Source organism: Oryx dammah, unplaced genomic scaffold, assembly GCF_014754425.2.
Source record: "Oryx dammah isolate SB20612 unplaced genomic scaffold, SCBI_Odam_1.1 HiC_scaffold_29, whole genome shotgun sequence".
Classification (NCBI taxonomy): domain Eukaryota; kingdom Metazoa; phylum Chordata; class Mammalia; order Artiodactyla; family Bovidae; genus Oryx; species Oryx dammah.
Window position 1 is genome coordinate 72,649,028 of NW_024070213.1, and position 27,658 is coordinate 72,676,685.

The window sequence follows — 27,658 nt, forward strand, 5'->3', positions numbered from 1 at the left end:
ATTAAAAAAAATCCACAGTGGACCCACACAGTTCAAGCTCATGATATTCAAGGGTCAACTGTATTTCATGATAACTCCAATACTGTTTTAAAATAGAAAGTGTTTCTATCTTGTGCATGATTGGTAGGCACATACCTTGGTATAGCCACTATAAAAAATGGTACGGAGTTTCTCCTTCCCACCCCCCCAAAAAATTAAAATTATACCTACCATGAAGAAAAAGTAAAGTGAAAGTGTTATTCACTCAGTCATGTCCGACTCTTTTGTGACCCCATGGGCTGTAGCCTGTGAGGCTCCACTGTTTGTGGGGATTCTCCAGGCAAGAATACTGGAGTGGGTTGCCATTCCCTTCTTCAGGAAGTCTTCCTGAGCCAGGGACTGAACCCAGGTCTCCTGCATTGCAGGTAGATTCTTTACTGTCTGAGCCACAGGGAAGCCCCAATAACTACCAAATCACCCAGCCATTCCACTTCTGGGTATTTACTTGAAGGAAACAGAATCAGTATCTCCAAGAGGTATCTTCACCCCCAAGTTCAAAACAGTAGTATTCATAATAGCCGAAACATGGAAACAACTTAAACGTCCACAGATGGATGAATGATAGAGAAAATGTGGTATGCACATAGAATGGAATTTTATTCCGCCATAAAAGAGAAGGAAATCTTGCCACCTGTGACAGCATGGAGGAAATGAGGGCATTATGTTAAGTGAATTAAGACACAGCAATGATCTGACTTATATGTGGAATCTGAAAAAGCTGGAATCACAGAAACAGAGTGGATTGGCAGTTGCCAGAGGCTGGGAAGGAGGGGAAAAGGGGAGGTGTTGATCAAGGGAAACAAACTTCTAGTTATAAGTTCTGGGGACTTAATAGGCAGTACAGTGACTACAGGCTTCTCCGATGGCTCAGCAGTAAAGAATCTGTCTGCAATACAGGAGATCTGGGTTCAATCCTTGGGTCAGGAAGATGCCCTGGAGTAGGAAATGGCAACCCACTCCAGTATTCTTGCCTGGAAAATTCCACGGACAGAGGAACCTGGTGGGTTACAGTCACATGGGGTTGCAAGAAGAGTCAGACACAACTCAGTGACTAACACACACAGTAACTATAGTGAATAATACTATATTATATGAAGTTGCTGAATGAATGACCAGACTTAAATATTCTCACACCACCAAAACAAAATAGTATAAATGTGAGGAGGAGGAGATGTTAACTAACCTTTTTCTGATTTTACAGTACATGTGTATCAAATCATCACATCACACAATTCAAACTTACATAAAATTATACACCAATTATATCTCAATATAGTTGGGAAAAATTTTAAGTGTCTATTCCTAGGTACTCTAACATTTCTCTCTGAATTCTAGATTTAATTATTATTAAATACTTTCAGTACATAAGTCTGGTATAACTATGATTTGTCTCCAAAATGACTGATTAAAAAAATCTTTCTGTGATCTGTGCTCTGTGAGGGCAAAAAAGACACTATGTGCAATGCATCATTAAAATGCTTCTAGTTAAGTTGTATGATTAAAAATAAATGATCTTTTAGATTTAAATGAATAATCAGACCCAAATATGGTATTTAAATCAGAACTCTTTATGCTGATTAATTCTGATGAACTATTCTTATTTTTAAAGAAAGTAGGGAAAACCGCTAGACCATTCAGGTATGACCTAAATCAAATCCCTTATGATTATACAGTGGAAGTGAGAAATAGATTTAAGGGCCTAGATCTGATACATAGAGTACCTGATGAACTATGGAATGAGGTTCATGACATTGTACAGGAGATAGGATCAAGACCATCCCCATGGAAAAGAAATGCAAAAAAGCAAACTGGCTGTCTGGGGAGGCCTTACAAGTAGCTGTGAAAAGAAGAGAGGCAAAAAGCAAAGGAGAAAAGGAAACATACAAGCATCTGAATGCAGAGTTCCAAAGAATAGCAAGAAGACAAAAGAAAGCTTCTTCAGCGATCAATGCAAAGAAATAGAGGAAAAGAACAGAATGGGAAAGACTACAGATCTCTTCAAGAAAATTAGAGATGCCAAGGGAACATTTCATGCAAAGATGGGCTCGATAAAGGACAGAAATGGTATGGACCTAACAGAAGCAGAAGATATTAAGAAGAGGTGGCAAGAATACACAGAAGAACTGTACAAAAAAGATCTTCATGACCGAGATAACCACGATGGTGTGATCACTCATCTAGAGCCAGACATCCTGGAATGTGAAGTCAAGTGGGCCTTAGAAAACATCACTATGAACAAAGCTAGTGGAGGTGATGGAATTCCAGTGGAGTTATTTCAAATCCTGAAAGATGATGCTGTGAAAGTGCTGCACTCAGTATGCCAGCAAACTTGGAAAACTCAGCAGTGGCCACAGGACTGGAAAAGGTCAGTTTTCATTCCAATCCCAAAGAAAGGCAATGCCAAAGAATGCTCAAACTACTGCACAATTGCACTCATCTCACATGCTAGTAAAGTAATGCTCAAAATTCTCCAAGCTAGGCTTCAGCAATATATGAACTATGAACGTCCTGATGTTCAAGCTGGTTTTAGAAAAGGCAGAGGAGCCAGAGATCAAATTGCCAACATCTGCTGGATCATCGAAAAAGCAAGAAAGTTCCAGAAAAACATCTATTTCTACTTTATTGACTATGCCAAAGCCTTTGACTGTGTGGATCACAAGAAACTGTGGAAAATTCTGAAAGAGATGGGAATACCAGACCACCTGACCTGCTTCTTGAGAAATCTGTATGCAGGTCAGGAAGCAACAATTAGATCTGGACGTGGAACAACAGACTGGTTTCAAATAGGAAAAGGAGTACGTCAAGGCTGTATATTGTCACCCTGCTTATTTATCTTACATGCAGAGTACATCATGAGAAATGCTGGACTAGAAGAAACACAAGCTGGAATCAAGATTGCTGGGAGAAATGTCAATAACCTCAGATATGCAGATGACACCACTCTTATGGCAGAAAGTGAAGAGGAACTAAAAAGCCTCTTGATGAAAGTGAAAGAGGAGAGTGAAAAAGTTGGCTTAAAGCTCAGCATTCAGAAAATGAAGATCATGGCATCTGGTCCCATCACTTCATGGGAAATAGATGGGGAAACAGTGGAAACAGTGTCAGACTTTATCTTTTTGGGCTCCAAAATCACTGCAGATGGTGATTGCAGCCATAAAATTAAAAGACGCTTACTCCTTGGAAGAAAAGTTATGACCAACCTAGATAGCATATTCAAAAGCAGAGACATTACTTTGCCAACTAAGGTCTGTCTAATCAAGGCTATGGTTTTTCCTATGGTCATGTATGGATGTGAGAGTTGGCCTGTGAAGAAGGCTGAGCACCGAAGAACTGATGCTTTTGAACTGTGTTGTTGGAGGAGACTCTTGAGAGTCCCTTGGACTGCAAGGTCCAACCAGTCCATCCTAAAGGAGATCAGTCCTGAGATTTCTTTGGAAGGAATGATGCTAAAGTTGAAACTCCAGTAGTTTGACTAACTCATGCGAAGAGTTGACTCATTGAAAAAGACTTTGATGCTGGGAGGGATTGGGAGCAGGAGGAGAAGGGGACGACAGAGGATGAGATGGCTGGATGGCATCACTGACTCATTGGACATGAGTGAACTCCGGGAGCTGGTGATGGACAGAGAGGCCTGGCGTGCTGTGATTCATGGGGTAGCAAATAGTCGGACACGACTGAGCGACTGAACTGAACTGATTCTTATTTTTGTAAATTTAATATTATGCTTTGTTGGTGTTCTGGTTTATTGACCCTGGCGTGCTTATATTTTCTCACTGTTTTTCTTATTCCAGACATGGCCATTGCACTTTACTTCTTAAAGAGAATCTTTATCGTAATGCAAAGTGAACTGTAAAATAATCAGAAATTTTCTGCGTGAGAAAGCAAACCTATCAGGCAGGAGTCCCTAGGATGATGATGACTCCCTCTGGGTGAAGCATGAAGTCTTTCCCAAGGTAGGCCAGGTCTTCCACAATCTGCGCATCTTGCCTCCTCTCACCCCTGCATGCTCTCCTCTCCAGCCACATTCAACTTCTGCTCCGCAAGGCCCATATGCCCCTTCACCACCAGACCTTTGAACACACTATTTACAGCCTTAACTTCCACCTTTCACCTAACTCACTTCTATCCTTCAGTTCCCCTGCCATCTATTCCCCCAAGGTGAATCCCATCCGCATTCATTAGGATGTCTCTTCCTTCCCATTCACGTCTCAGATCATCAGCTCTATCAGGGCAGGGGCCACATTTGACTTCTTTACCTCTCTTTTTATGCCAGCAAATATCACAAACTATATTAAGCATTTGGTACATGTTTGCTGAATAAATTGAATGAATCTGTCTAGAGAGAGAGATTAGCTAATGCAACTTTGGGATCTATCACTTTACGGCCCTCAAACCTCACTTATAACTGCATCCAGCATGGTTGGGCAGGACCTCTGCAAGGAAAGAAACATAGCTGGTCTGCTTTACTCCCTTCTTGCTTATCTCTAGAACACTTAAACTCATCATAATGCCCTTAACCAAACTCTGAGCACTGAACTCCTTCAGTGTTCTCTAATTAATGATGCTATTCTGTACCCGCAAGACAAAGGGTCAGTATATACCAGGCCTAAAGCATTGCTTAAAGTAAACAGTAATATTCATAATGGGTACCTGGTACCTAGTGTGGGTATGTGTCTTGGCTGGTCACGATAGTCACGTGACTAGCTCCTGTGAAGAACTCTGGGCCTCCAAGACTCGAGTGGGCTTCTGTGAGTGGAGACAGACTTCAGGTTGGAGAGAAGCATGCATCTGTGCAACCCTCACTGAGAACAGGTAAGCCCATGCTGACGTTGCTGATTTTTTTCCTAACTCCTTTGCTGGCTTCTATTTCTATCAGACTCAAAAGATTACAGTATCCTACAGGTCTATTCTGGCCCTCTTTTATCTCTACTCTCGTTAGATTTTTTTTTTTTTTTAATCACATAGGTTTCAATGCCATCTACATGTTGATGACTCTCGTTTATTTCTATAGTCAAAACTTTCCTCCAGACTCCACCTATACACCTGTCTACTGGACATTCCCACTGGATATCTTTTAAGGATTTCAAATTTCTAAAAACTGTCTAAATCAGAGCTCTTTGTTTCAACCAAAACTTGCCCTTTTCTAGTGTTTTCTATCTTGGTAAATAAAACCTCAGACACTCAGCTGCCCAAGCTGGAAACCTGAAAGTCATCCTGGATCTTTTATTGTTCCCTGATCCTTGCCCACTCTCTCCCAACCCATTAGCAAGTATTGTTGGTTTTATTTCCAAAGCAAATCTCGAATCCCTCCACTTCTCTCCATTTCTAATACAGCGTCTTCATCCAAAACACCACCAGTAACCGGTGCTTGGAGTATTATAACTGAATTATTTTCCCTCCGTCTATACTTTCCCCTTTCTAATTAACTTTCTACTTATCAGCCAAGGAGCAGAGAGCAGCAGAGGATGAGATGGTTAGATAGCACCACTGACTCAATGGATATGAATCTGAGCAAACTCCTGGAGATACTGACAGGGAAGGCTGGCGTGCTCTAGTTCATGGGGTCGCAAAGAGTCAGACACGACTTAGAGACTGAGCAACATCAACAGCAGCCAAAGTCACAATTTTTCTAAACCCACATCAGATGACATCATTTTGATGAAAACCCTTCAGTAGTTTCCTGTTATTATCAGAAGAGAATTCAAACTCTCCTTCTTTGAATTGGTGTACCAGGCACTCTATGGACTGTCCCCTGCACCCCTCTCTAGCCACACCCAAAATATTCTACCCCTGCTCTCTGTGCTCCAGTGCCACTGGCCTCGTTTCTGTTCTTGGAATACAGTAGACTCTTCTGCCCTCAGAACCTCCTCACTCTCTGCTCACTGTGAGCTAGAGTGTGCTGCTGAATCTGAAGGCACCTTCTGTGCATTTAGAAGTATATGTTCCTAAAACTCAGAAGATGACCAGGCCCAACTAAATGCTTGTTAAGGCTACAATGTGGTATTTCCAAATTTGTCTGTTGTTTTCATAAACAGAAAGGACTTTACTGGTAACAAGTGATAACCCTGCCAGGCTTACCTCTAGGACCGCAAGATTATTCAGTCTCTAAGAGTAAGCGTGTTCCTCAGCTGAGGAACCTGCATCTCAGCTTTAACTCCACATGCATTTGGTATTATTGGTGGTGGCTTGGTGGTTTAGTTGCTAAGTTGTGTCCGATGCTTGCGACCCCATGGACTATAGCCCTCGAGGTTCCTCTGTTCATGGGATTCTTCAGGCAAGAATACTGGAGTGGGTTGCCATTTGGTATTATTACCAAGGGACAAATATATTTAATTATTAATATAATGGGGAAACTTCTATAGAAGTGCTCCATGTTAAAATGATCTATACTCTCCACACATCCCCAGGTGTCCACACTTTCACAAGAGTAAACAGTCCCCTTAAAAGAATTTTAATGGATGGGCTTGACTGAGTCACGAACAATGAACAAGGGAATGAATATTTAATAGGGATTAAAAATCAAAGATGCTTTCAACCTTCACTCTGTCTACCTCTGAATTTCCAAAACCTGTACATCTTAAATCTGTAAAGCATTGCTGAGTTTGGAAGGAAAAAAAAAAAAAAAAGACTCTTAAAATTAAGGGATTCCAAGTACCTGCTTAACATTTGTGTGTGTGTGTGTGGGGGGGTGTTGTAGGGGGTGGTGGAGAGGGCTTCATCACATGATCCTTTTCTCTTTTTTTATATTCCCTAAATACACTTGAATTATTTTTGCACTGTTCAAATAAAACCAGGGATATTTACTTAAACTTTTCTTAATGGAAAGGGGGGTCTCTGTGTGTGTATCTCTTGTATTTACTCTTTTAACACATGTTTGGTTAGTGTCTGGGGGGCTGAGTGGAGAGGGGGATAAAATCCCTTTAGCTGACAGTGAACAGTTCAGTTATCCCCTTTACTGCCTGAAGGACACTAACGTCACTATTGCTTCCTCGCACACGCCAGTGACTCTCTGAGTCCTCCATTACCACTATTCCAAGTTATCATAATATTTTACTGTAGTTTGAGCAGAACACTTTATATGGCCAGAAAACAATTTCATTTTCTTGACACTTATGGGTACATACTACGTATGTAACTGCATAATGTTGCATAAAGTTACATATAGTATGTGTAACTACATAAATGTCTATAAAAGTATACATTAAAATAAACATCTTATACACATACACATAGCATACTATATACTATACTGTATAAAAATGTATTTACATTAAAGTTTCCTTTACAATGCATGGAAAAACTCTTCAGCTGTGACCCTCAGAGCGCCTGTCACATATAATCAGCACATATTTGGGACTGTGATACACAGATGAACAAAGCCTGGTCCCTGCCATCCAGGTGCAATATAGACAGAGGGGCTGGAAGATGCTCAGGAAAAGTCTACCTCTGCCCAAGCGTCTAGAAAAACACTTCCAGGAGGAGATGACACTTTGAATTCAGCTCAATCAACGGAATAAATGATCAAGTGATCCCCAACTGTAAAGCATTGCTGAGTTTGGGGGAAAAAAAAAACAGACTCTTAAAATTAAGGGATTCCAAGTACTTGATTAACATTTGTATGTGTGTGTGGGGTGGGGGGGATGTGGTGGGGGGTGGTACCTATGCACTCTGTTGGAAAGGGGCGCTCAGTTATGTATCAGGAGGACTGTCAGCTCAGGTGACTTTGGTTGTGCTCCCTAGTATGGTTCTAGTTTCCTCAGAGAGATTTCTATCAGAGCAATTTTTTAAAACTGAGTAAACAACTCACTGAAAGCTCTTTGTTTATACAGATTGAAGGTTTGCTTTCTTCTCCCAGACTTTGTGACAGTGCCTGCATATTTGAAGGGTTTATCCTGTTGTTAATGCCTTTATACCCTACCATGAAGGCTGTTATCTTCAGGAAGCTCTGGGGAGGTTCAGGAGCCTAAGGAGCCTAAGTCTGAGGAGCCAGTTTGAAGCCAACTTGTTTGAAGTTGGTGGCATTTTTGTGATGCCATGGAGACTAAACCTCCAGTTGAGCTTTTGATAAAGTTATGTATGAGAAAGGCCACAGACCAGAAAATGTGCACTTTTTAACCATCTGACATGCAGCAGCCCTTACAAAACAGGCATGGGAAAACTCTTTTAATGTGGAACTTATGTCTGTTTTTGTATTTTTTATTTAATGTCTGTTTATTTGCACACAAACTCAAATAAGGATTTCCTACCCTCTTAGCAAACTACTATCTTATCTTGCATTGAATGACTACGGAGCTAGAAAGAATACCAATTGCTTTAAATCACTAGATAGGAAGTTCCAATTTAACTTCTTTCCATTAACTCAAATGCATGTTGGTATTTGATATAATCTTTAAAAATTTAACTTTTTTATAATAACCTATAAAGGAAAAGAATCTGAAATATACACACACACATATTTTATGTATATATAAACTAAATCACTTTGCTGCACACCTGAAATACAACATTGTAAATCAGTTATACTTCAATTTTTTTTTTACTGTAATATCCTTATCTTACTTTCTGACTTTGTATTCTTTGAGAAAGGGACACTCTAAATGCACAAAATAAAGGAAGGAAACAGGGTGAACAGCAGTTAGTTCTCAACTCTATTCTATTTGTCACTGTGGTGTTACCTCCAGACACACAGCTTTTTGGTTAAGAACGGAAACCAAATACCTTTTGGATGCTGGCTACACAAATCTGAAGAGGGTCCTTATCAGCTCTCTTCATCTGTGGTTTTAGACAAACAGTTCTAAACCCTATCAGTTGATGCCTCTTTTCACACCCAATATTTTGCAACTCTTCCTTTATTTACTATGCTGGCATAAAATTCACAGAAAATATTTGCCTATGTAATTTCAAAAAGATTTATATATCAAGGAAAAATAAAAAGAAAGCAATTTATAATAAAACATATTATCAATATGTAAATACTTGGGCACCATCCACTAAAAGACACAATGAAAAAGATGCTTATATCAGTTCTTGAGACCCACAGTAAAGGCATTTATTACAAATGCAGACTGATACAGCTGTGTGCCCACTGGTGTCGGGATTTTATGTGAAATATCTCAAAATCAAGTTCAGAGAAAAACATAATAAAAATTTCCTCAATTTACCTATAGTTACATTCCTGAAAAGTTTGTTGCATATTAAAATTGTGAAGGAAAATATTTTGCATTTGTAAATAAAAGAATTGGTTTTAGGTTCAGATGATGGTAAGCTTGTCTTTCACTTATGGAAGACATTGGAAGTATGGGGGACGATTTTTCACTATGCATGACAATTCTGTGTATTGTTAACACCACCAGCAGGATGCATTATCAGCAAGGTCCCCCCATCCAAAGACGTCAAAGTTATGGCCTAAACCGCCCCTCAGATTTCAAAATTCCCCCTAGGGGGCGGTACTGCTCTTAATGAGAAACAATATTATCAACTCTGGAGATGGCATTTATGGTGGGTGTCTCAAAAGTGTGCAAACCAGAACTTCAGCCTTCTCCTTTTGCCTCATAATCAAACAGTTTTGCTATAAAGAAAAAAATTAAGTCTACACCAAAATATGGAATTCACACTGCTTTGGATAAAACCACAAATATTGAAAGGGGGGTCAAGGAATTCTACAAACTATCACTCAGCACATAAAAGACCATTTAAAACAGACCTTTTCTTGGATGATACAGTATGTTCGTCAACTTTTTCAGAATCATAGGGATCAGGGCAAGGGGAGAGGCAAGGATGTGTGGGGGAGGGGAAAGGGACAAAAAGAGAGACAAGGTAACCAGAGAAACTTTTCACTTCAGCAAAGTGCTTTTAAGGGTTCACTATTGGGCAAGACAAACTTTGGTTCCAATCACTCCTCTCTCATTTACTGACTATGGATGATTCATTCAATCTCAGTTCTTCCCATGTGAATTGAAGGGTAATAATGGTATTTCACACTCTTACTAGAGTGATTCGGTGAGGTGTATATGTAAAGTGCTAGGTAAAGAGTAAAATTCAGTCAATGTTGGCTGTCACTATCCTTTAAGTTTCAAATGGCCCTAGAGTATTGGTGTTTGGATATATTTGAGATTTGGAATAAAAATTGTTCCTAGACACAAGAAGCAGAGTAAAATTCTGTTACTTTTTGGATATCCTATCTCATCCTCTTCAAATATCATCCTATAGATATGGTAGAAATCTAAATCATTTCCTTGTAAGAAAAAAAAGCAGTGTCTTTAAGAAACTGAGTAGTTATAAAACAAGGCTGATATTCCTAAGATGTTTCAGAAAAGGACTTTACATTTCAAGTTAAAGAAGGAGAAAGGCTAACTCAATGTAACCTGAAATCACAAACATGTATATTACAGCTGAAATTCCTAGATTTTAGTGGTCTTCTTAGTATTTGGTGCTCAATATGTCAAATATTTACATCACAAAAAGCATTTTAAGCAGGATCTCAAGCAAACTGGCTGTCCGATCACACCTGAGAAATGAACAGAGTGACAGAAAACTGAATATTGTGGCAAAAGTCTTAAATACAATGTTCTTTTCTGAGGGTAAATTGCTAGTCAATGGTAGACAATGAGAGATAGTAGTAGTCAAGGGTAGTAGACAATGAGAGACCTGTATACGTAAACACAGTGCATGCCTCTTTGGGGCTGGAATCCAAGCCAATTTTAGGAAGATTTTTGAGCACATGCAATGTTATGAAGATTCCTGGCAGAGAAATTCAATAAAATATCTGTTGAATGAATATAGAACAGTGAGAGTTCGTGAGGTAAATGCATGAGAAATAAATTCTCCTTTATACTTTAAAGAATCATGAAAAAATTATGCTACAGTTATCTTTCATCATCAAAACACTTAGCATATCTACCTTCTTAGCAAATGTTAAAGTAAACAATATTGTTAACTATAGGCACTCCACCATACAGTAGATCTCTAGGACATATTCATCCTGATGACCAAAACTCTGTACCCTTTGGTAAATACTACAGAAATCTTTAAAGCCACTAATGCCTGATTTATCATTGATATAAAATTTAGAAGAGTTAAGCACATACATTTCTTGTGCGATTATCAAATCAATACACTCTTTTAGGAAATAAGTTTGATTACATGTATCAAATACATAAAACTGCTTTAAGTGCTGGTAATTTCCTTTTTAGAAATGTATCCTCAATAGCAGGTCTTATCCTGAATGGCAGTGCTTATGTAATACTTTACCATGCTCCAGGAATTATTCTAACCACCCAGGGTCACACTGCTACAAAATAGAGAATCTAGAATTTGAACTTGGGCCTTGTGGTTACCAAGCCTGTGTGCACTCTGACAACTTCAGTTGTCTTAGCTACAAAGATATTCTCTATGGCATTAAAATTTTTTTAATTATTTTTAATTGAAGGATAATTGCTTTACAGTATTGTGTTGGTTTCTGCCATATATCAACATGAATCAGCCATTGGTATACATATGTCCCCTCCCTTTTGAACCTCCATTTTTTTTAATAACAGGAAAAGTTTGGAAACAAACGAAATGTTCATCAATGGGGTCTAAGTTAAATAAACAATAGAACATCCATTGATAGGACACGTAGCAGGCATTAAAAGTTAAGTTTTAGAAATATGTTTGCACAGGCAAGCAAGTCATTTGGCTCAGTGGGAGGGGAGAAAGACACAAAGGGCATATAGTCTTTCAAGTTTACTACATGTTTCCTTTGGATGGTGAGATTTTAATTTTCTCCTCGGTGCTTTGTTATAACTTCCCAAATTTCTAAATGAACTTGAGTTCCTTTTGTATTCAGAAAAAAATTGCTCATAACAAATTTCTGTTCAGATCAGCACGGCCCAAAATGCAGTGCAAGTCATATGTAATTTAAAATGTTTTAGAAACCACAACCATGTTAACAAAATTAAAACCAGGTGAAGTTAATTTTTAAATATGTCTTATTTCGCCTATATATTTAAAATATATTACATTTTAACAAGGAATCAATATAAAATATTAATGGACTATTTTACTTTTTGGTACTAAAATCCTCAGAGTCACTTTTGCTGCTGCTGCTGCTAAGTCACTTCAGTTGTGTCCAACTCTGTGTGACCCCATAGACGGCAGCCCCCCAGGCTCCCCCGTCCCTGGGATTCTCCAGGCAAGAACTCTGGAGTGGGTTGCCATTTCCTTCTCCAATGCATGAAAGTGAAAAGGGAAAGTGAAGTTGCTCAGTCGCGTCCGACCCTCAGTGATCCCATGGACTGCAGCCTACCAGGCTCCTCTGTCCATGGGATACTTTTAGCTCATCTTAACTTGGTCTGGTCACATTTCAACTGCTCAATAGACAAGTGGCAACTAACTACTGTGTTGGATCTTGGCAGAAGCTTTATTTTCAGATCAAAGTGCCCAAAACATGACTCTAAAACCCTCCACTAACTACCACAATCTCCATGCAACCACATCTATGTGGAACTGCTTCCTGGATGAGAAAGACGTGCTTGAGACCTAACACTTGTCAGCTGTGTGATCTTCAGCAAGTTAACTGACTTATCTGTACCTCATTGGACCCATTCCGGAAATGACGTTAATGCCTACTTTGAGATGTTGAGATTAAAAAAAACATATTAAAACACCCAATATGTGGAAAGCACTTTATAACATATTGTTATCTAATCCTTGATCTTTGCAACCTTCCTTATTCAGATGAAGGTTAGACTTAGCAAGAGGAAGGACAAGATTCTTAGAACAGATGTAGGAAATCTTATTTTAAATGGTCCTAGAACTAATTTGAGGGGATGTGAAGAGAAGAGCTGGGGAGTCTATTGATACAACAAATACATTTGTATTTTAAAGGGGGCTATCTGATGGCAGGACACAAATGGCATACTTTTCTGCTTGCTTCACAAGACTTTCCTTTGGAAAATATTCAAGCCACTAAACAAACATAAAAATCACTGAATATGTGCCAAACACACTCGACAAAGGAATAATTATTGTGATGATTTTTGCCATACATCAACATGAATCAGTCACAGATATAATGTGTTCCCCCATTCTGAACCCCGCTTCTACCCCCTCCCCACCTCTATCCCTCTGGGTTGTCCCAGAACACTGGCTTTGGGTGCCCTGCTTCATGAATCACACTTGCACTGGTCATCTATTTTACATATGGTAATATACATGTTTCAATACCATTCTCTCAAATCATCCCACCCTCTCCTGGTCCTACAGAGCCCAAGTCTGTTCTTTCTATCTGTGTCTCTTGCTGCCCTGTATGTAGGACTGTCATTACCATCTTTCTAAGTTCCAAATATATGTGTTAATATATATTATCTGTGTTTTTCTCTTTCTGACCTGCTTCACTCTGTATAATAGACTCCAGTTTCATCCACCACATTAAAGTTGACTCAAATGTGTTATTTTTTATAGCTGAGTAATACTCCATTGTGTATATGTGCCACAGCTTGCTTATCCATTCATCTGCTGATGGACATCTAGGTTGCTTCCATGTCCTAGCTATTGTAAATAGTGCTGCAATGAACATCGGGGTACATGTGTCTCTTTCAATTCTGGTTTCCTCAGGGTGTATGCCCAGCAGTAGGATTGCTGGGTCATACAGTAGTTCTAATGTCCACACTCTTCTCCACAGTGGCTGTACCAGTTTGCATTCCCACCAACAGTGTAAGAACGTTCCCTTTTCCACACACCCTCTCCAGTGTTCATTGTTTGTAGACTTTTTGATGACGGCCATTCTGATTGGTGTGAGATGGTACTTCATTGTGGTTTTGATTAGCATTTCTCTAATAATGAATGATGTGTGTAGAGCTTTTGTGTAGGTTTCAAACATTTCAAAATTAAAAACTGGAAAAATAATCAATTATAATAGAAGGCCATTAATCATGACATGCATTTTTTTTAGCATCACTGTTTATAACAGAGACCACCAGAAACTATATAGATGGCTTAAAGATGAAAGACTAAGAAATTAACATAATCAATGTAAAATATTATCTAGCAACCAATTCCGGAGAAGGCGATGGCACCCCACTCCAGTACTCTTGCCTGGAAAATTCCATGGACAGAGGAGCCTGGTAGGCTGCGGTCCATGGGGTCGCGGAGAGTCAGACACGACTGAGCGACTTCACTTTCACTTTTCACTTTCATGCATTGGAGAAGGAAATGGCAACCCACTCCAGTGTTCTTGCCTGGAGAATCCCAGGGACGGGGGAGCCTGGGGGGCTGCCATCTATGGGGTCGCACAGAGTTGGACACGACTGAAGTGACTTAGCAGCAGCAGCAACCAATTCACACTAGCAAACCATTCAATTCATAGAAATACATAATGAAATAATATGAACTGGGAGAAAGAAAGCAGACTATAATCCATGATCACAGCAGTGAAAATACATGTGACAGGCATTTACAAAAGCTAAAAATAAATTGGCAAGGTAGAAATATTACTTTTCCTTCTAGGTAGGTTGTCCACATTCATAATAAAAAAAGAAAAATAAATAACACATATGGTAAATCATGTTTGCTAAGTAAGTATCTTACATCAGAGGGCAAGACAGCCAGGGAAAACTGTCCATCTAGCAAAAAGAGTACTAACAACCATACAAGGGTGCCCTGGCAACTAGCTCCCAGTTACCAGTGTACAGTTTAACCTCCTGCTCGGAACCCAATAGCAGATTTGGGATTTTTCTTAATCAGAGAAATTATTCAGAGCATACTCAATACAAACCTTTGACCTAAACTAGCATCACTGTATTTTTTACGTGATAATTCCCCAGTCCTTTAACTACAAGAGTGCACATAGGTAAAAACAGTTAAGCTTGCTGGCTTTCCTTATTGCTGTAGTTTGATAGCATGCAGGGTAGATCAAAATAGCTGGTTGACATTGAGAGTCCCTGATTTTCTGCACAAGCACTTTGTGCTTGAAAAAATAAAAGCTAACTCATTTAGTACTTAAAAATTAACAACATTCACATTGCCTTGTGGTTTAAATGATGACTGAACAATAACTCAAGTCAGCTGTGCTCTGTATTTCCTTTATTGATATAATTAGTATTCTTAGATCTTTTAAAGTTGCTCTTCTTTACCCCTAGGGGAAAACAATTTCAAAAGGCTATATATATATGCTGATTCAAGATATGCTTTCTCATACATTCAATCTCTATAATTTTGGATTATAGAGCAATATAGAATAATTCTGGCACCAACTCTTTAGCAATGCTGTTTAAAAACAAAGATGCCATTACGCACACGCCTAGGATTTTTCTGTTGCATTGCATATAACCAAACTTATGGAACACTGCTTACAATATAAACCACGGCCTTAAGTTTTTGGGAAATGATTGCTTCAGAATATGGTGATTAAGAGACTCCCAAATTGGCTGAAAAACACAGAGCTAAAATTCAGTTGGGGTTGAAACACACCTTATAAAGAGTTGAGATCCAAGAGACTCGTGCACAGATCTTTGATTTACCACTCATTTTGCAGGACTTAAAACCAAAAGAACAGATTTGCAGATTGTTAAAGTATTATTCTGGTGTGGAAAAAAAAAAAAAAAGAATTGAGATCCAAATTACATACACTTGACAAAACTTAAGTATTAAGTCAACTGGTATGTTTTGGGGGGAAGTACCAATATAAGATTAATAATACGTGGTAAAATTATTTGCCTTTTTCCCCAAATACTTAAGCCTTGAAGAAGAACGATCTGAGTGCCAATCCTGGTTATAGAACTCACTCGTGATCTGGATGTTCTTGGGCAAGATACTAATTTCACTATGATTCAGTTTTCCTATCTACTAAAAAAGAATTAATATAATATACATTTTAATGTTTATACTCAATATATGGCTTCCAAATTAAAATATTTAAATGATGAGCATGAAAATACTAGGAGCAATACCAGTCACTGCTATGGTACACTTATTATTCAGCAATTGTCTTATTGAATAATTTTTAAAACAGCCTTTTAATCAGTACCAGAGTCACTTTTTTTTTTTTTACATAACTTTAAGCCATATTATACATGATATACAAATCTCACCAATAGAACTGCACTATTTCGATTTAAAAGAGACTTGAAGACAGGATCCTAACAGTCTGAATCATATTTAAAGAAGCCATCAAAAAAGGAAACTTGAGATGGGTAAACAGACTTCCTTTGCAAAAGTTTATCTAGAAAACTAAAGGCTAAAATATTCATTCCAAGAAATCTGTCTGCAAAATCCAAAATCAGAACGCCATTCTCGCAAAGCATTCAATGACACCGAATGACAGCGGAGACACTTAGTAAAATTCAGATCTTAGTACTCCCCTGACAAAAAGCAACGCAACACACAAAGGAAGAAACAGTCTACACGCAAGACAGTGATGGATTCGCCTGGAGCTCCTCTGAGTAGCTTCATAGAAAGGGGGCAGGAAGCTAAGGTATATTTGATGAATTAAAGTGAGGACTAGGGGTTTTGGAAAGTACAGGAGACTCACCCTACCTTGTACAGATTTCCCGATACTGTGTAAGTGAGTGATAGAACTGTAGTTTTGGGCAACACTCTTCAGAAACGCTTCCATCTCTGGCTGGTGGTGGTAGCTGAAGTCCAGGGCAGCTACCGCGGGCATCAGCAGCCCTAGCCAGAGGCGGGCGCAGTCCATGATCTAGAGATGAATAAAAATAATAAAGCTGAGCAAATAAAGCAGGCGGTGGGGTGGAGGGAAAATGTGAATGCTACTAGCTCCCGCTGTGCCCTCTAGTATCAGATCTCCCGACACTAAAGCTCGCTGCTTCCGAAAGAGGTAAAAGTTGGAAGCAACACCTTAGGGAGTTAGCGTACCCAGAGCATCGGCAGCCCCAGGTGCCCACCATCCCGTAGCCCACCCAGCCCCTCCTCACGTCCCCACCACCCTCCATCGCCCGTCAGTCGCAGCAGCTGCGCCTGACCCCGCGCGCCCGAAGCCTCACCCCTGCCCAGGCGCACACCGCCGCCTGGCTGCAGCCTCTTGCCGGGACCAGACATTATAGCTGGGCCAGGGGGCGGGCGAGCTCAGGTTCCGCCCTCGACATCTGACTGACGTCGCTTTGGCCCACTCAGACACCGCGCGAGGCACTCCGGGGCGGGGTCTAGCTGGGCGACCCGGGCACCTCTGCCTGCTTCTCACCTGAGCCCGCCGGCGCCCACGCGGCGCGAGGATTCCAGGGCGCGGCGGCTTGTGCCGAGGCGTGGCAGAGCTTCCCGAAACTGAGTTACCTTGCGCGGTCTTAGTTTTTGCCGGCGCCCTAGGTTGGAAGTATCCTCACCTCGGCCACGGCTCCGTCCGATGTAGGGGTCCCCTGCGCTCCGCCCAACAGCTGCAGCAAGGGCTGGGACGGCTTATCGCGTTGGGCGGCGCGGGCCGGCAAGCCCGGGGCTCACCGGGAGCCCCACGATGAGCCGTGAGTCCCGGGCGGCCGCAGCTGCAGGCGGGCCGTTATGCTCTTCGCCTCGCCAGGGCCACGCTCTCAGACGCTCCAGGCGCCCCCAGCCCTGCGGTCGCGTGGCGTTTCAGAACGTGTGTTCAGAAGTTTTAAATGGATCTTGTGGAGTCCAGGAAATTTTCCGACAAATATTTATAGTGTATGAAAGAAAGAGAAAGTCGCTCAGTCGTGTCCGACTCTTTGCGACCCCATGGACACTATACAGTCCATGGAATTCTCCAAGCCAGAGTAAAGGAGTGTGTAGCTGTTGCCGTCTCCAAGGGCTTTTCCCAACCCAGTAGGGTCTCCCTCACTGCTGGCAGATTCTTTACCAGCTGAGCCACCAGGGAAGTTTGACTAAATCAAAGTTAAACTGAACACTGACAACCTGGAAATCATGTGTAAGAAGGCATCAGAGTCATCATTGTAATGTCGACGCTTCCTCCACCAACACTGCCCAGGTCAGCTTCAGGGCCTAAAATGCTTCTTTCTGGAAGGATGGAATGGTCTGTGTTTGCACTAGGGACAGCAAGGACTTGACCAAAACCTGAGAGGGTGTGTGGGGAGGGCAAACACCTCACACACCCGTTATACATTATCTATCAGGGTAACAGGAGACTTGTGCCAAGGGTCCAGTAAATGTAAAACGTTTGAAAAGCACTGATTTAGGATAACATTCTCCTTTAACAGACTAAAAACAGTAGTGCCAGGGCACTACCCCAGACGAATTAAACAGAATTTCTGAGGCCTGGGAATGTGAATGGAATGTGCCTTCCAGAGTTGAAAATTGCTAGTCACTCTTCTTTGTGATAGATGGATACACCAAGCATTTAGGAACCTTCCCAGGAGGCAGAGTAGAGAGGTTTAAGAGCATCATCATCTGGGTTTCCGTCCTTGCTCTGACACTCATTGGTTGTGTCAACTCACTGTACCTTAGTTTCCTAGTCTGTAAGATGGAAATGATCATTGTACTTACCTAAATAACTGGGAGATGTCTATTAAGTAAATAACCTAGTTTAATTCATAAATCTTTAAGCAAAATTTCTAAGAGTTGGAAAATCTTATGATGATGTTGTTGAGTTGCTGAGCGGACTCAAAAAAAAGTGTGCAGCAGTTACTCTTCTGTTATTTCTACTGTATGACTTTAAGATGTTCTTTGTCATTCATTCATCAGAGGCCTGAAAGGAGGTGGAATAGGGTTGAGGAGATTAAATTTAGGCAAAATTACTGTAAAGAATGGGAAAGGGAACTGTCAAGGAACAAAGTGAAGGATTTCTGATCTGATGTTAAAAATCATACATTTGGTACAGAAGCAAGTGGCAGCTATATGATTTCTTTTAGTGGTGACGTGGCTGGAGACTGGAGAAGATGTAGCTTGGTCCATACTGGGATGGAGATTGACAGGGTTCTTATTCCAGATAAACAACGGAGTGAAGTATAGTTGAAATTGCTATGCTTGGGGTTCATAGTAGGTAGGAAGAGAAGCAAATTCAGGAGAAAGCCAATCAGAGAAAGGAGGCAGGGAGAATAGGGATTTGAGGGCTGAAGGTCCAGAACCTAGCCACTCAAAGTATGGTCCAGACAACATTGACATCACCTGGGGGTTTGCTGGAAATGCAGAATCCTTTGTTTCACTCCAAACCTACTGAATCAGAACGTACATTTAAATAAGATTTCCAGATGATCCCTGAAGTGAAGTTGCTCAGTCGTGTCCGACTCTTTGCGACCCCATGGACTATAGCCTGTCAGGCTCCTCCGTCCATGGGATTTTTCAGGCAAGAGTGCTGGAGTGGATTGCCATTTCCTCATGTACATTCAGATTTTATTTGCAGTGGTCTACAGGTCAAAAAGGCTTAGTGTTAGAGTGTGAAAGATATGGAGGTATATAAGGTTGGCATAAAAGACTAAAACACTACAGTTAACACAGGTGATCTTTCTAAGCATGACACCACTATAGGTAAAACCATAATAAGGCAGATAATTTAACATCATAAAAATGTATACATTTTATTCAGGAAATCTCAAAGGTTACCAGAAAAATTGCAAACTGGAAGAACTGATAGCCTTTACAAAATCAAGAATGGGCAAGGACATTAATAGGCAGTTCACCAAAGCAGTAATACAAATGGTCAATAAGCATAGTAAAAGCTACTAATCTGCTTAGCAATCAAAGAATTACACATTAGAAGGGCAAAGTAATACTTTGTTTTGCTTATCACCAAGAAAGATTAAAAAATTGATGGTACCTAGAAATGGACAGGATCTGGGAAAATGACATTCCTGCTATTTTAATGGTACTATAAATTGCTATAATATTTTTGGGAGGAAATCTGGGGAATGGACATAAAAATTTAAAATATGCTTTTCCTTGATAAAAACTTAAGCTATAGAAGTAGTTTGGATAAGTGTTAAATTTATATGTTAGGAGATTTATAAGCACCACTGTTTTTTAACCTTTTGCTTTGTATTGGGGTATAGCCGATTGACAATGTTGTGATAATTTCACAACAAAGGGACTCACCCATACATATACATGTATCCATTCTCCCCAAACTCCCCTCCCATCCAGGCTTCTGCATAACATTGAGCTGAGTTTGTGAAAGCACCTGTTTTCAATTGTGACAAAGTAGATAAACAGACAATGGCAGGTTGATTATATCAGTGGTTCTCACCTGGGGGTTAATACTGGCCACAGGTGACATCTGGGAATAGGTGTGAAATATTTTTGATTGATTTGGGGTGGGGGAGGAGGACAGTGCTATTGGCACCTAGTGGGTAGAGGGCAGGGATGCTGCTAAACATTCTTCAGTGACAACACAGCCTCCCACAACAAAGAATTTACCAGCCCCAAGTTCTGGTGCTGAGACTGAGACACCTTGGGTTAGATGAAGACTATTATAGCCTTCGGTTCAGTCGCTCAGTCATGTCTAGCTCTTTGCGCCCCCATGGACTGCAACACGCCAGGCTTCCTTGTCCATCACCAACTCCCAGAGCTTGCTCAAATTCGTGTCCATCGAGTCAGTGATGCCATCCAACCATCTCATCCTCTGTTGTCCCCTTCTGCTCCTGCCTTCAATCTTTCTCAGCATCAGGGTCTTTTCCAGTGAGTCAGGTGGCCAAAGTATTGGAGTTTCAGCTTCAGCATCAGTCCTTCCAATGTATATTCAGAGCTGATATCCTTTAGGATGGACTGGTTTGATCTTCTTGAAGCCTTACAATAAATTATTTTTTCAGTCATATTAATGATGATGTGGGTCTGTATTTATTGGCTTGGAAAGATAAGTTATTGAGTGGCAAAAAGAAGATTGTAAAAGTAAATGAATAGTCAATTCCCACTTTGGAAAGCAAGCAAACAAACAAAACTATTCCTAGCAAAAAGTTTAAAGGGTTACAAATTGCTGAGTGGTAAGCTTTGAGTTGCAAGGTTCTGATTTTCCTTTTAAAATCTTTCTGTATTTTCTGAAAACAGTTTGCAGTTATACATGTGTTACTTCTTTTCATCAGAAAAACAATGAAGGCATTTTCACCTGAAAGAGCAAAAAGCACAGAAGTGTCAGAGATAAACAATTCTCAATGAAGACAAGATCTAAAATTTCTTTGGAGTGAATTACAGAAGTGAAGAAGGACATTGGAAATGGGATATTAAGGAATTTTAAAAGCTTGGGGAGCAGGTGGATGATTCTGTCATGGGACTCTGAAACTCCCTAAGATAGTGGCAGGAATTAGAGCAGAAGGGAAGACTATAGTGAATATTTTTTTGTTGTCGTTGTTTAGTCACTAGGTCGTGTCCAACTCTTTTGCAACCCCATGGACTGTAGCCCACTAGGCTCCTATGTCCATGGGATTTCCTGGGGAAGAATACTGGCCTGGGTTATCATTTCCTTCTCCAGGGCATCTTCCCTACCCAGGGATGGAACCCCTGCCTCCTGCAGTGGCGGGCATATTCTTTATCACTAAGCCACCAGGGAAGCCTGGTGACTGGTGACTATAGTCAGGGGTTAAATGCCACAATAGTTGTCAACAAGAACGGGCAGGCCAGTGAAACCAGACTTTGTGACCTTCAATCTTGCTTTTTCCTTCTTTCAGAAGTGTCACAAGGAAATATGAACAAGGTAAAGAAATATTTAAAATCTACAAATTCCACTTACCCAGTAACAACAATTCTGAAAATATATTTAGGCATTAAGTAGTCCCCTAATGCTGCATACTTGCTTCTGATATTTTACCCTTACACACAGTAAATAGTCTTAGAACTAAATTCTTGAGCACATCCTTATTTCTTTAGGATCAACTCTTAGACAGTTTTAAATATGCAGTTTAAAAATGCAGTTTTAAATATTTGGCCAAACTGTATTCTGATAAAATGTCAAAAGTATAATTTTAAAATGTTCAAAAAATTCTCACACAGAGTAAAAATACAGAAAAAACATAGGTCAAGTTTTTATTTTTTTAAAAATAATTTTATTTATTTATTTATTCTTGGCTATGCTGGGTCTTCTTTGCTACGTGGGCTGTTCTCTGGTTGCAGTACAGGGACTTCTCACCTGGGCGACTTCTGTTACGGAGCACACCCTCCAGGCACTCAGGGTCAGTAGTTGTGGCTGCCAGGCTCTAGAGCACAGACTCATTAGTTCTGGCACACAGGCCTCGTTTGTTTCACGACATGTAGGATCCTCCCAGACCAGGAATAGAACCTGTGTCTCCTGCCTTGGCAGGTGGACTCCACCCCTGAGCCACCAGGGAAGACCTAGGTCAAGTTTTTCCTTTAGCTTATTATTGAAGAAGTCAGCAGGAAACAAAGCTGGTTCAAAGAAAGATATGGGAAGTAATATTTTATATATACCAGTGTAAGAAAAAAAGAATATTGAAACCATTCTAAATTATTGCTAGATATAAATCTGATTAAATTCCTGCAGAGTAATAAACTATAACCTTTGGTGCTAAGGTTTCCCTGGTGGCTCAGAGGTTAAAGCGTCTGCCTGCAGTGTGGGAGACCTGGGTTCGATCCCTGGGTTGGGAAGATCCCCTGGAGAAGGAAAAGGCAACCCACTCCAGTATTCTTGCCTGGAGAATCCCATGGACGGAGGAGCCTGGTAGGCTGCAGTCCATGGGGTCACAAAGAGTCGGGCACGACTGAGCGACTTCACTTTCACTTTCTTTCTTTCTCTACAGAGTAGAAATCATTTTCATCTATAAAAGACAAAAATTATTTGTATCTCTTTTAGACAAAAAAATTAGCTCTGGGACTTCCCTGGTGGTCCAGTGGTAAAGAGTCCACCTGCTAATCCTGGGGACATGGGTTCAGTCCCTGGTCTGGGAAGATTCCACATGCCTTGGGACAACTAAGCCTGTGTACCACAACTACTGAAGCCCTCTCGCCTAGAGCCCATGTTCCACAACAAAGGAAGCCACTGCAAATAGAAGCCCACGCACCAAAACTAGAGCATAACGCTTGCTCACCACACCTGGAGGAAGCCCAGGCGCAGCAAGGACCCAGTGCAATGAAAAATAAATAAATAAATCATGCTCAGTCACCCAGTTGTGTCCAACTCTTTGCAACCCCCTGGACTGTAGCCTGCCAGGTTCCTCTGTCCATGGGCATTCTCCAGGCAAGAATACTGGAGTGGGTTGCCATGCCCTCCTTACATTAAAAAAAATTAGCATCTTACCGATTTTCTACAAGTTAACATTTAAATTTCTTTTTTATTAAACACAAGTTTGGGTCTATATCTATTAAAGAAATTGATCAATAACTAATAACCTTCTAAAAACAGAAAGTACCAGGCCCAAATGGATCACTGGTGAATTCTACCAAATATTTAAGGAAGAATTTTTACTAATTTGCCATAATCTCTTTTAGAGTATAAAAGCAAAGGGAATACTTCATAACTTATTCCATGATGCCAGCATTAAAATCAGACAAATATATTACAAGAAAAGAAAACTACAGATTGTTATCTCTCATGAACATGGATGCAAAAGTCCTCAACAAAATATTAGCAGGTTGAATCCAAAAAAAGTATAAAAATAATTATATATCATGACCAAGTTGGATTTATGCCAGGTAAACAAGGCTCGTTCAACATTTGAAAACTGAATAAGGTAACCTATTACGTCAATAGACTAACAAAAGAAATACCACATGATCATATCAATACATGCAGAAAAAGCATTTGACAAAACCCAAACCTCATTCTTGATTAAAAACTTCCAGTAAACTAGAAATAGAAGAGAACATTCTCAAATTACTAGAGACTATCTACAAAAAACCTACAGCTAACATCAGAGTTAATGAGAAGAGATATAAAGTTTTCCCCAAGATCAGGAACAAAGCAAGGATGTCCCCTCTGGCCACTATTTTTTAATATCTTACTGACTGTCCTTGCTAATGAAATCAGGCCAAAAAAAAAAAAAAAGTATAAATTAAACACAATTGGGAAGGAAGATGCAAAACTGTCTTTGTTTCACAAGTGACATGATTATCTGTGTGGAAAATCTGAAAGAGTTGACAAAACAAACATAAAAACATCTCTTGGAACTAAGAAGTGATTGTTGCAAGGTTGCAGGTAGCAAGGTTAATATATAAAAATCAAATGCTTTCCTACATACTAACAAGTAGGATTTAAAATTTAAAACATAATACCATTATGGCAACCCACCCCAGTATTCTTGCCTGGAGAATTCCATGGATAGAGGAGCCTGGCAGGCTACAGTCCATGGGATCACAAGAATCAGACATGACTTAGTGACTAAACGACCACCACTATTTACATTGGCATCTCCCCAAAAGAAATACTTAGGTATATATCTAACAAAATATGTACAGGATCTATATGATGAAAACTACAAAACTCTGATGAACAAAATCAAAGAACTAAATAAATGGAGAGAGATTCTGCATCCATGTACAGAAAAACTCAGTATTGTCAGGATGTGGGTTTTTCCTAACTTGATCTGTAGATTCAATGCAATATCTAAAGTCCCAGCAAGTATTTTGTAGGTATCGACACACTGAGGCTAAAGTAAATTTGAAAAGGCATAAAGAAGGGCCAACACAATTAACTAAAGGAGAATAACAAAGCTGGACTAACACTGTCCAACTTCGAGACTTACTATAAAGCTGCATTAATCAGGACAGTGAGGTACTGGTGAAAGATTAAACAAATGGATCACTGTCAGCAACCTCCTGTAACTGACTCTTCCCACCCTCAACATCTTCTTCTGTCTGTAACTGAGGATGGTATTCAAGATGAGGCTTCAGCCGTTTGGCAAGTGGCTCAGTTTCTCTGGTCTCTTCCACATATACACATCATTAAACTTTGGTTTGATTTTCTCCTGTTAATCTGTCTCACGTCAGTTTAACTTTTAGACCAGCCAGAATAATCTAGGGCTTCCCCTGATGGCTCAGCAGGAAAGAATTCTCCTGCAATGGGGGAAACCCAGGAGATGCGGATTTCATCCTTGGGTCAGGAAGATCCCCTGGAGGAGGAGATGGCAATCCACTCCATTATTCTTGCCTGGGAAATCCCACCGACAGAGGAGCCTGATAGGCTACAGTCTATGGGGCTGTTAAGAGTCAGACATGACTGAGTGGCTAAACACAGAATAATAGGATAGAAGGATAGAGGAAATTTTCTTCCTCCCCAGCACAACACCAAAGACATGAATCATGAAAAGAATAATTGATAAGCTGAACTTCATTAAAATTAAAGACTTTTGCTCTGCAAAATGACAATATCGAGAGAGCTAAAAGGCAAGTCACAGACTGGGAAAAATTATTTGCAAAAGACATATCTGATAAAGGACTGTTATATAAATATACAAGGAACTCTTAAAACAATAAGAAAATAAACAATCTGATTTTAAAATGTGCCAAAGATCTTAACAGATGCTTTGCAAGAGAAGGGATGTAGATGGCAAATAAACATATGAAGAGATGCTCCACATCATAAGTCATCATGGAAATGTAAATTAAAATAATACTGAGATATCATTACATGCTTGTCAGAGTGGGCAAAATCAGGATCGCCGGTAACACTAAATTCTGATGAGGGTGTGAACTCTCATACATAGCTGGTGGGAGTGCAAAATGGTACAGTCACTTTAGAAGACAGTTTGGTGTTTTCTTACAAAACTTAATATATTCTTACCATACAATTCAGCAATCTTGCTCCTTGGTATTTACCCAAATGAGTTGAAAACTTATGGCCTCACAAAAAAACTGCACAGAGATGTTTATAGCAGCTTTATTTATAACTGTCAAAACTTGGAAGCAACAAAGATGTCCTTCAATAAATGAATGGTTAGACCATTGTGCATTTAGACAGTGGAATATTATTCAGTGCTAAAAGGAAATGAGCTATCTAGCCATAAAAGACATGGATGAGCTTTAAATGCATATCGCTAAGAGAAAGAAGCCCTCTGAAAAGGCCATGTAATATATGATGGGACTATAGGACATTCTGGAAAAGGCCAAACTTTGGAGAGAGTAAAAAGATCAGTGGTTGCCAGGGTAGGGTTTGGAGGGGTTGGGGATGAATAAATAGAGCACCTAGGATTTTAGGGCAGTAAAAATACTCTGTATGATATTATACTGATGGATATACATCATTACACATTTGTTCAAACCCATAGAATATACAACACCAAGAGTGAACCCTTAGGTAAACTATGGATGATTGGGTGTTTATGATGTGTCAATGTAGGTTCATTCTTGATAGAAAATTTTCTGTTCTAGTGAAAGATGCTGATACTGGAGAGGTTATGCACATTTAGGGGCAGAGACTGTATGGGAAATCTCTGTACCTCCTTCTTCTCGATTTTGTTGTAAACCTAAAACTGCTCTTTAAAAAATTGTCTTTGGACTTCTCTGGTGGTCCAGTGGTTAAGAATCTTTTCTGCCAATGCAGAGGACACGCGTTCAATCCCTGGTCTGGGAAGATTTCCACATGCACCCCAGCTACTGAAGCCCTCGTGTTCTAGAGCCTGTGTTCTGCAGCAAGGGAAGCCACTGCAATAAGAAGCCCGAGCACTGCAATGAAGACTAGCCCCTGCTCTCTAGCAACTAGAGAAAGCCTGCTCACAGCAAAGAACCAGCGCAACAACCCCCCACAGCTGGCCTTTAAAAAAGACTCGTTTTCTGGACATTTCACCTGTGGAATATGATTACTCATACTGATGCCACTCAATGACTCCACTGCCTGCTGCTTTCCACATAGCTGAGAGAGGCTGGGTATTTACTGTTAGCCTGACTTCCCTCCCTCAGCCCTCCACCTGCCTCCTGCAAACTAGCTCCCCCAAGTCAAATCTCTGTGTCTGCTTAATTCTTGGTAAAAATAAAATAAGTGACTTTACAGTGTTGTAGGATGGAAAGACAGCTATTTTTAGTCATTGACATGAAACTAGTCAGTGGAAAGCTAGATGGTTTCCAGTAAGGTCCAAGATTCTTTCCTTCTCCTAGGCAACCTCAGAGTGATGTCTAAACAGTGGGACCCAGAACTTTAAAGAACACAGCTCAACTCAAGCACTCTGTTGGAAACGAGAACTCTGTAGTCTGTACTGTACATTTTTGGTTGTTGTTTTTGGTTTTGCTCCTTTATTTTTTAAGAACATTTCATTAGGGATAATATTTCACTAGGGATGGTGATTGAGTTTTCTATTTGCTATGCAAGCTTCTATTGAAATCCAAGCAAAATAGTGCTTTTATCTTGGAGGTACAATTGTAAACATGTTGGCATTCCTTTGGGAGATTTATAAAGGATTTGAGTACACATCTATGTTCATGATAAACTTCTGAATTCTGGAATTTTTGATAGCACACAGAGAGAAACAGCTGAAAAACACAAAGTCATCAAAAAGCACAACACAGTTCCTGGAAGAGTTTAACAATAGATAGCAGTGACTACTAAGGTATCCACCATTATCACGCGCCCATGGTTCCCCTTCAGGGCTGCAGGCATCATGGTGAGAGTAAACCTGTTTGCTACTCTGCCCCACTCTGCCTTCCTTCTTCCCTTCCTTTCTCCCCTCCTTCCTTCCTTCCTCTCTTTTCATTCATTCATTTATCAATTATTTATTGCTTACCCTGTGCCAGGCACTGTGCTATCTCCTAGGGAGTACAACTGTGAAAGACAGGTCAAATCCCT

At 40.2% G+C, this 27,658-nt stretch overlaps 1 protein-coding gene across 1 annotated transcript in view; it reads right to left on the minus strand.

The window, feature by feature from the left end:
- CPM (carboxypeptidase M) overlaps nucleotides 1-17,064 on the minus strand; it is a 75,894-nt gene extending 58,830 nt beyond the window's left edge. Inside the window, exons 1-2 of the mRNA XM_040233427.1 lie at nucleotides 17,022-17,064; nucleotides 16,555-16,717 (exon numbers count right to left, since the gene is read on the minus strand). Coding sequence (XP_040089361.1) covers nucleotides 16,555-16,714 — 160 coding nt within the window. The 5' untranslated portion in view covers nucleotides 16,715-16,717; nucleotides 17,022-17,064. The remainder of the gene's footprint in view (nucleotides 1-16,554; nucleotides 16,718-17,021) is intronic.
- Nucleotides 17,065-27,658: the final 10,594 nt, after the last annotated feature.